The sequence below is a fragment of the Gymnodraco acuticeps genome, unplaced genomic scaffold (assembly GCF_902827175.1).
Source record: "Gymnodraco acuticeps unplaced genomic scaffold, fGymAcu1.1, whole genome shotgun sequence".
Taxonomy (NCBI): domain Eukaryota; kingdom Metazoa; phylum Chordata; class Actinopteri; order Perciformes; family Bathydraconidae; genus Gymnodraco; species Gymnodraco acuticeps.
The window spans coordinates 1,729,728-1,739,881 of NW_022992177.1; the positions used below are offsets into that span (position 1 = coordinate 1,729,728).

The following is a 10,154-nucleotide window of genomic DNA, read 5'->3' on the forward strand; positions in this document are numbered from 1 at the left end:
CTTTTAGTTTATTCTACTGATCTATTTTAACTTTTCAGCCACTGTTTCTGTTTAATGCACAGGTTCATTTAGAGTTGTTGTTCTATTTTGCTTCCATAACATGTCATCTTTCAGACAATAAGAACCAAAATACACATTAAGGTGTCTTTTTTAATACACTTTTTTTTATTTGAGTCTGCTTTTTTATTTTATTGCTGATGACAGGATTATTTACGAAGTAATAAAAAGAGATATCCAAAAAATCCCTCCTGTTCAGATCTCTTTTCTGGAAATCCATGCAAATTAGCATTCATCATTTGCACATTTAAACACACAATTTAATGGGCAAGGTAACTTATGTAATGTAAGTAATCGAACGGGAAACGTCATGTTAGATATCTATTAGTTAGAGAGTTGACCAATTCCCTGCTGTGTCTCCCTTGAAGGTTTAAATAAAGTTCCCTAAACACAAACGGAAGTGACATCACCACCCAGCCTTGGCCAGTCTGCTGAATCAAAACAATGGCCGACTTGCAAGCTAGCATTTTACCTCTTATGATATTTGTAACTGTTTAACAATAGACTTTCCCTGACTCTGTTTACGAAACTCTTACTGAGATGGATAGATGATTAAATAAGTGTATTAAGAAAGAAACAAAACTGCTTCCAGGACCCTCTTCTCAGTGACAAAATGAGCGATGTTGTGGAGAAAACCCTGACAGCTCTGCCGGGTCTGCTGTCTCTAGACTCCCAGCCTGGATCCAATAAACTGTCCTCCAGCTCGAAGCTAGGAAACCTCATCAGAGGGATCACCGAGCTGACCTCCAAACATGTGAGTCTTTCCCCAAAAACTGGAGCTTAGGAGAAATAAGATGTGTGTTGTTGATCATGTTAGCTTAGGGTTAGCTTAGGGCTAACAAAAAAAGAGGCATTGTGTTTTAATCTACTTACTGAATGGCTTTTATATTCTGTTTCTATTATATTCCTTACGTGTTGGAGTGATTTATAGACAACCTTTCTGTTGTTGTTGTTGTTGTTATTATCACGTGCTACCACAGGTGAAATCAGAGCTGGGACTATTTTTAAAACTTGTTATTGCTGGTACGTTCATGTGCTTGTTATAAACCCAGATATTTTAAGTGTGTTAAGAGTCAGCTGCCACTATGCTTTGCATTCACACACTGGGTTGCAGAAAAGTTAATCCTGAAGGAAAATATGAACGTTATTAAAAAGTGTTGCTGCTGTTCTTATTCTAAAGTCCTTGGTTTTGTAGTTTCCCACACACACCTGAACGCACCAATCAGGAATGAGTTACACAGTCAATGTTATTAACTAGACATAATAACTAATGTTCACTTTGAACCATTGTCTATCGCTTAAGTCACTAGAACTTGTCTTTCAACTTGTCTTGTACACTAGCATAACATACTAGGCCATGCTATGGTAAAGAAAACGGTTTTTATATTTGTTTTGGTTGACTTTATTTTAAAATATTTTTTTATTAAATAACGTCACCACAAAAGTTGTTTAATACTTTTGAGATTCTGATATGTAGTTCATCAGCTGAAGTATGTTTTGATGGTCTTATCAACATAAAAAAGCATTTTCTCTGTATGTGATAATAACTGTCTTTTTACAGGAGGAGGAAAAACTGATTCAACGTGAGCTAACATCCATCAAAGAACAGGTTTCCTCCCCCAACACATCCATGGTACAAACCTCCTCTTTTTCCTATTTGATTTGGTCACAAATAATTGAAATGGGTCCATTGATGTCTAAAATGATAGATGTTTTTGTTCACTTCTTCCTTGTGTCATAATCTGATACAGAGGCAGATGAAGGAGCTCATGGTGAGAGCGATCTACTGTGAAATGCTCGGCTATGAGGCTTCGTTCAGCTATATTCATGCCATCAAACTGGCTCAACAAGGCACCGCTCTGGAGAAAAGAGTCGGTATGTTCTTTTGACATTATCACTCATTTGTGTTTTTGCAATACTGACTAAATCTCATGAATAGCATCTTTTTAAGTTAAATAAGTATCACTTTTAAACCTTTTTTTGGCCGTAGTTCATTGCTCCTTCCTATAGTGCTTTAGGCAGGAAAATAATTCTATGCGTCTGACTTTTAGGTTATCTCGCTGTGTCTTTGTTTCTGAATGAAAGTCATGAGCTGCTTCTTCTTCTTGTGAACACTGTATTAAAGGTAGGTGTTTGGTATTGCAGCATTTGTGATGTGCTGTGTTGCCACAAGGTGTTGATGTATTTTGTGTTTCCAGGATCTTCAGAGCACAAACCTCATTGAAGTGTGCATGGCTCTAACTGTTGTCGGCCAGATGTTTCCCAAAGATATGATTCCTGCAATCCTTCCTCTGGTGGAGGAGAAACTAAACCACCCAAAGTAAGAAGTGCCCTTTGACTTTCAAGTCTATGTAGATACCAATATGTGTTCAACTACAACATGAAAAATCTGCCTGAATCTTTTGATTGTAAGGATTTCTTCTAACCTTTTTAAAGGGAAATAATTCGAAGAAAAGCAGTCCTGGCACTGTATAAATTCTACCTCATAGCACCGAATCAAGTTCAACACATCCACAACAAGTTTCGCAAAGCTCTGTGTGACAAGGATCCCGGCGTCATGACGGCTTCACTACACATCTACTTACAGCTGATCGAGGTAATACATTTTTCTAGACTCTGGACTTTCTGTTTTGATTTACTGATGACAGTTTCATCACTGGTTTTTTATTTTTCTTCCAGGAGAATCCAGAAGGTTATAAGGACCTGACGACAAGTTTTGTCACCATACTGAAGCAAGTGGTGGGAGGAAAACTGCCCATGGATTTCAACTATCACAGTGTTCCTGCTCCATGGCTGCAAATTCAGCTCCTCAGAATACTGTGCTTACTTGGGAAGAATGACCAGAGGTAAATATCCATTATTTTCTCCCCAGGAATCTGCGGGTTATGCCTTGATGTTTTTGTGCTCAAATGCTTGCAAGTACATGTTTTGAGTCTGTTATTATTTTGACAGTACAAGTGAGATCATGTATGAAGTCCTCGACGAGTCTCTACGAAGAGCAGAGATTAATCATAACATCACCTATGGTATGTGACATTTAAAATACTGCTGTGGTACATTTGGTTGTGTGAAATCATTTCAGTAATGTCTTTAATGACTTGTTGAAATCTGTTTATATTTACAGCAATATTATTTGAGTGTGTAAAATGTATTTACACCATTCATCCCAAATCGGAACTGTTGGAAAAAGCTGCAAAGTGCATTGGCAACTTTGTTCTGTCGTCGAAGATTAATCTCAAATATCTCGGTAAGATTAAAATGATGTTTTTTTCCAACAATCAGGATCTCAGATGTACACTGTAGTAACTGTTTTATGAATTGCTTCTGTAGGCTTGAAGGCCCTCACCTACGTGGTCCAGCAGGATCCCAAACTGGCCCTGCAGCATCAGATGACCATCATCGAGTGTCTCGATCACCCCGACCTCATCATCAAGCGTGAGGTGAGGCAGATACTGCTGGAGTCTGGATTTAGGTGTCTTAGTATGGTGGGCTTGCAGCATTATCTTGAGCAGGTCTCCCTTGAAAAAGAGATCAATGATCTCAATGGGATTTATCTGTATAAATAAAGGTTTGAAATGAAATGAAATGAATTATAGTTCTCGTTCTGTTCTCTTGTAGACTCTGGAGTTACTCTTTCGGATCACCAACGCCCAGAATGTCACAGTCATCGTGGATAAGATGCTGGAGTTTCTGCGCATCAACAAAGACGACTACACCACCATTGACCTGGTGGGGAAGGTGGCTGAACTGGCGGAAAAATATCTTTTAATACATGTATTTTTATCTTTTGGTGGCCCACTGCTCCCAGAGAATGGAAAGAAAATTGTGAAGTACACCAATCACATAATGACGCTGCTATACATGTTGCAATAAGAGCCTCCAACTGGAATTGCTTTTCTGATTCAAGAAGCACATTTTGCATTGTATAACTTCATCATGGAGAAAAGTAACTTTCCTAAAAGATAAGGTTCCTAATGTACCTAAACTCAAGAGGCAATTAATCAGGCCTATTTCCAACCAACATACAGTATTGTTTCAGACCATTGAAAGCTCATGATCTTGATAAACACGCCTTTTGTTTTTTAAAATAGAGAGGGTTACAAACTCTGTTAATCATTATTTATACCTTGTTAGTTCGTATTTATTGTGTTAATGTTTTCCTATGAACCGTTATACATATGCACCGGACAATGAGTGGTTCATTGAGACCATGAGCACGGTGTTTTCAGTGGGAGGAGACACGATGCAGCCGGACATCCCCAACAGTTTCCTGAAACTGCTGTCTGAGGGTGAGATACCCCAACACTTACTCTGTGTTTGTTGTTCTGTTTCAGTTCAGTCATTTGATACCGATGTTTATTATCATTTTGCGATGCAATTGTTTCCTCTAATGACCCAGGGTTTGACAGCGTGGAGGAAGACAGGAAGTTGAGGCTGTTTGCTGTGGATTCGTATGTTTCTCTGCTGCAAGGAGAGCCTGGCAAACTGCCTCAGCGCTTCCTCCAAGTCATCAGCTGGGTGAGTGCTGGTGGGACAAAGAGCAGTCTGTATACATGTTCTGAAATGATAAGAAGAACAAAAAGCAGCGTAACCAAAAATGTCTGATTTAATTAATACTCTACTTATAACTTCACAATTTGCAGGCATTTAAAAGAAGATAAAATACAGAATCAGAACAGGAAGACTTTTTGGTCCCCAGGAGGAATTAGGTTTTCAGACAGTTTAGAATAAAAACGTCATACTGCAATCCCCTTAGAGCAGTGTTTCTCAAACCTTTTCATACCAAGGACCACTTAACCAATAAAAAAACACTCGCGGACCACCTAACTCCACAAATATCAAAAAACACATCGTTTTTCTAGAACATATTACAAATCGCCTGAAAATTGTACAAACAAGTGGCAACATGTGTGACGAAGGTGTTGCGCTGGGCTATATTATGCAATCAAAAGTGAAACTTAACCTCGCTCCATTGTGGAGATATTCCCGCGAGAGTGCGGAAAACTTAAATGTATTTATTTATTTCAAATGTGAAATTTTACCAATATACTCACGGACCACTAGGGGGCGCTCACGGACCACACTTTGAGAAGCACTGCCTTAGAGAAACCATATAATTTAAACGTGGAAGTGCTCTAAAATATCATAAATAGTTAGTGGCCTAAGTTACTCAGATAGGGAATTCATATCATAGTTTTAGGCCCCAGACGATACAAGCAGAGTCATGCTGCTTGCAGACCAAGAGTTTTAAAACATGTCCAGCAAGATCATAAGCATACTTTTAAGTGTTTAAATTGAGACCATGGAACAAATTTTCACAGGAATGACACAAAGTCACAGTTAAAACTGAAAACAATCGCCAACAATACTACTTTTGACCCTTTCCTTCCACATTGACTGATTACACACTAAAGGTTTGCCCCCCCTCTGCCATGCACAGGTCCTTGGGGAATACTCCTGTTTGAGAGCGGACCTTGAAGTGGACACAGTCCTGAGGCTGCTGGCCAAGCTGTTGGACATGAAGACCACCAGCAGTGAGACTAAGAGCTGGGTCCTCATGGCCATGACTAAGCTCTGTGAGGGGGGGGCCGGTGTCTCTGTGGCCCGGGGGGTCTATGAGACATACAGCAGCTCTCTGGACACGGTGCTGAGGCAGAGGGCCCAGGAGCTGCAGCACCTCAGCCAGGACCCGGAGCTACGAGCCCGGGTGTTACCCCGACACACCGGCCTGGAGCCCCTGGAGGTAACGTGGGGCTGCAGAACTACACTAATGATGTTACATTGTAGGCTATTTATCAATGTGATGTTGTTTTCCATCAGTATTCCTAGAACCAGGTTGCATAACAACACTGTATCTGCTCCTGTTGAAACTTGTGGAAAGAAAAACATCGTAAACGTTTTATTTCTTGTAACCACAGAGTATGATGTTTCTTTGTAGTTCATTCTCTCTGGCAGAGTTAAGTGCTCATTATCTGATGTTAGGGAAACAGGACTTGCATGCACTTGCCCGCCATGGCAACCAGCTAATTACATTAATGATTATTTTCATCATCCTTTCAGTTGAAATCAAAGCGGCTGTTTAGGCATGTTTTAAGTAGTCTGATGGGTTTCGATTGAACTGCATTAAGTATCGGATGGAAGTAGAGAACAATAATAATATTCTTAATTCGATTAAGATGCTTCCTCTAGTCATTTTGTGGTCTTTTGTTGCACAACTAAGAGTTGTAACTTCTTTAGTCCTGCAGAACTCCTCAGAATGATCTCAGGATCCCCATTAAAGGAGAAGTCTAACATAATGTTGGTGTTGTTTTCCAGGTGGATTCCTCTCTTTCATTTCTGGATGGATTTGTGTCAGAGGCGTTGGCTGCTGGCGCTGCTCCATACAAGCCTCCGCACCAACGGCAGGAGGAACTAGCTCAGGCCAAAGGTGAGACCCTGAGCTTCAGATTGTGGCAGATTTGGCAGCGTGCGCTCTGCGTTGTTTTGATTTGTGCTGACTGTGTTGTCCTCCTCAGCGCTGAGCCTGGAGCCATACGGCCTGTCCCTGCCCCTCAGCATGTCCTCCTGCAGCATCACAGACAGACAGTCTCCCACGCTGCTGTCCATCAGCTCCGGGCTGTCGGGCAATAGCAATGACCTCTCTCACAAAGGAGGGTATGTAGACTCACACACAACAACAGCTTACACACAGATGCACGACTGGTCTAATGCTCATACTTTGATTTCTGTACCATCTCCTCTAGTCTGAGGCTGGATGGTGTGAAGCGGGTGTGGGGGAGGGAGGGCTACCTGGCGCAGAGGGAACCTGCGGAGGAGTCAGCCCACGTGGAGGTCCCCAGTACCCTCCGGTCCCCCAGCCAGCAGGGAGTGGCTGACGGGTCACACAGCCAGACCCCCACTCACACCCCCACCCCCGAGCCAGAGCTAGAGAAACAGCAGCTGGCCTCGTCGCTGTTTGTGGGCCTCGGCTCCCACAGCTCTGTGTGTTTGGTGAGATATTGGATTCTTATATTTTTCAGTTTAAGTGGGAAAGCACACATTGGTCTGATATTATAATTCTAGTGTCAGATCAAATGAAGACTTATGTGTCTTCATTTGGTAATAGTGAAGCCTGTGAAGCAGCAGCAGACATGTGACATCTGGTGCTTAATGCAACTTCACAGAATTCTAGATGTAGGGGGATGCAGGATTAATGTTTTACAAACTAATGATTTTATTATTTATTTATCCGCCATTAATTTCCTCAATTAAATCAGAAATTGTTTTCATATATAAAATGTCAAGAAAAGTTGACATCTTTAAATGGTTTTTCCAAAATCTAACAATACAAAAAAAAACACAATCCTCATATCAGAGATGCTGGAGCCAAATGTTGCCATTTTTGTTCTGAAAATATTCAGTTACAAAAATTGTTATAATTTCATTGTTTCAGCTCTATTTCCCACTCTGCTGTGATATTGAAGCCCTTTACAAATATAACCCTGCACTGTATTTCTGAAAGTGCATCTGTTATAACATCCTCTTTATAACAGATGGGGAAATCTGAGCCGACACCCCAGCGCTTCAGAAGAAAAGCCAGAAGTCCCGCCTCATCCTCTGGTGCCAGCGAGAACGTATCCCACTCCCTGGTCTCTCCTCCGATCACAGTGGATACCCTGATGTGTAACAACCTCCTGGACTCCCATATCACCTCCGAGCCGGACGTCTCTCCTCTGGAACAGACGCCCCCCCTCTCTCTGGGCCTCGCTGCTGCTAACGGCTCCTGTGATGAAGAGCTGCCTGACAGTGACGTGAAGGGAAGCAGCCCCTCTCTCATTGGGGATGACGCTCTGGTTGCAGCTGATCCGGCTCCACATGAAGAGCCACCTAAAGACTTGTTGCTCAGTTCTTATCTTCCTGCTGAACTCTCTGGACTCTCTCACTCAGAAATCACGCCTCTGAGCTCCGACCAAAGCCTGGATCTCTCCGCCTGTCACGTGCACAAAGAGGGTGATTTAGTGCTGGTGGTTTTTATCTACAACTCCTCTGACTCTGACATCCAACAGATTCTACTGGAGCTGGACTCAGAGGAACTTGAGGTACAGTAATTATGGAGCACATTATGTTGTAGCCTTATAGTTATCAGCCTTTCATATATATATTTTTTATATTCCAAAAGTCCCTCAAAATAACATTTGGGAAGAAGCTTTTATTGACTACTTTCCCAAACTTAAAAACACCTTACCAAGAAGAATGAGTCAAAAACTCTGCAGACATTTTTTAACTTCAGTTTAAAACCTACTTTTTTAACTACGCTTTTAATTAGTAACATCCCACGTCTATTTCTCTTTTTTAAAAGTTGTATTTTTTTATTTATTACTTTTAGTTTTTATCATATTTATTAATTGTGTCTTATTTCTGTGTTGCTTTTATTTAATTATTATTATTTTATCTTATTTATTATCTCGCTTATTTTACCCACTTTGAGCACACAGAAAAGTCCTAAACAGATACAACTTTGCTATTATTATTATTATTATTATTATTATTATTATTATTATTATTATAATATTAAATGGCAGTGTGTTGTCATGTGTTTCAGGTGTCCTGTGAGTGTGACGGTGCAGTGGGGGGGGCGAGGGGCCACAGTGTAGCAGTGTGTCAGTACTCCCTGTCTGTGAAGAGACCCTCAGTCCACGTTGAACTGGTCGGGACGGTTTCTTACCAGTTTCCTGTCGGGACGCCTCAGTCGGGGCAGTTCTCGTACAAACTGCCTCTCTCCAGCTTCATCAGGTGATTATTCTTTCCTTTTCTCCCATTGTCTGTGCAGAGACGTTTAGTTGCTGACTGTTATTTCAAACGTTTTCTTCAGACCTTTGACCCTGTCCACAGAGGAGTACGGGACAATGTGGCTAGACTTCTCTCACGACACAAAGCAGAACCTGACGCTGATCAGTGACGACCCTGAACCTCTCGCAGCTTCTCTGAGTGTGCTGAAGAAGAAACTCCAGCTTCATGTCGTGGAAATCATAGGTGAACACACATTTAGCATTTCTTGAGGCAACCGGCAGCTCCATAGCTTGCTCCGTCTGTCCAGGCAACAAGACTTTCCCGATCTTTGTTGGTCACAGCTGTTGCCATAAGAGGCTGAAAGTAGGCATGAAAGTCAAATGATTGTAAGGTTGTGTGTGTGAGAAAATGCATCATGCGTGGTCTCAGCCTTTGCAAATTCCCACTTGTAACTGCTGTTTCTAAAATAACCTGTTGAATTGTTTTCTATTATTTGAAGGCATCTCAAACTGACCTACACATTGACTTACAAATTGACCTACATATGTGATGCAATATTTGACTAATGGTTGATATGTTTTATATTTCATGCTATTACTGCATAAATAACCTTTTTAATTGTCCTTACAGGCATGGAGGGCATTGTAGCTTGCCGTCTCCTGCAGGATCAGCCGTGTTTGATGCACTGTCGCCTGCACGCCGGGACTCTGGCCGTGTGGCTGCGCTCTCCGGTCCCCGACCTGCCCGACTGCCTGATGTACTTCTGTCAGAGAGCCTTACAGGAGCACTGACCCCCCCCCCCCCCAACACTGACACTGCTGAGCAACACAATCACCTGACCCTAAACACTGAAGAGGAAGGTATGACTGTGTTAACCAACTGTTTATCTCTTCCACTACAACGTTTTGTCCATGAAGCATTCATTTGTAACCGTTGAACTGGTGTAATTATTTACAGAATTTGAAAGACATGGCTGGTAATAATAACCTCAGGGCCAAGAGATTGTGTTTTTTAAGCTACTTAGGGTGTTTGATGTTAAAGAATAACAATAATGTCTTAAGATTTCGACAGGGCTACATGATGACTTGAATACTTCTATGGTTGAAACACTGTTAGGGAGGAAATAAGTATAGTTTTCTTGGTGTGAAGGGGAAATCATGAATCTCTACAGTACGTGTTGTGCTGCTGGTCTGCATGCTAAATACTCAAATATCATGTCCTGCTTTCTGATTGGTGAAATGATTGATATCAAATCTGCTTTATTTTCTAGGCTAGAACGATCATTACAGTGATTTGTAATCAGACAAAGGCGATACTGAGTGAAGCGC

The 10,154-nt window shown here is 41.4% G+C and overlaps 1 protein-coding gene across 2 annotated transcripts; it reads left to right on the plus strand.

Moving 5' to 3' along the window:
- Positions 1–487: 487 nt before the first annotated feature.
- Positions 488–10,154, plus strand: ap4e1 (adaptor related protein complex 4 subunit epsilon 1). 2 transcript variants are annotated; one of them, XM_034204668.1, is made up of 21 exons: positions 488–811; positions 1,619–1,690; positions 1,809–1,932; positions 2,109–2,182; positions 2,256–2,377; positions 2,494–2,653; positions 2,737–2,903; positions 3,010–3,083; positions 3,182–3,304; positions 3,388–3,497; positions 3,676–3,815; positions 4,234–4,346; positions 4,457–4,575; positions 5,498–5,800; positions 6,373–6,484; positions 6,573–6,711; positions 6,801–7,047; positions 7,590–8,135; positions 8,639–8,829; positions 8,909–9,069; positions 9,457–10,154. In XM_034204668.1, the coding sequence occupies exons 1-21, from the start codon at positions 671–673 to the stop codon at positions 9,615–9,617; spliced, it is 3,399 nt and encodes a 1,132-aa protein (XP_034060559.1). In that variant the 5' UTR covers positions 488–670; the 3' UTR covers positions 9,618–10,154. The 2 variants fall into 2 exon arrangements, with proteins under 2 accessions (XP_034060559.1, XP_034060560.1); XM_034204669.1 differs by lacking the exon at positions 2,109–2,182 and having other exon boundaries at positions 648–811.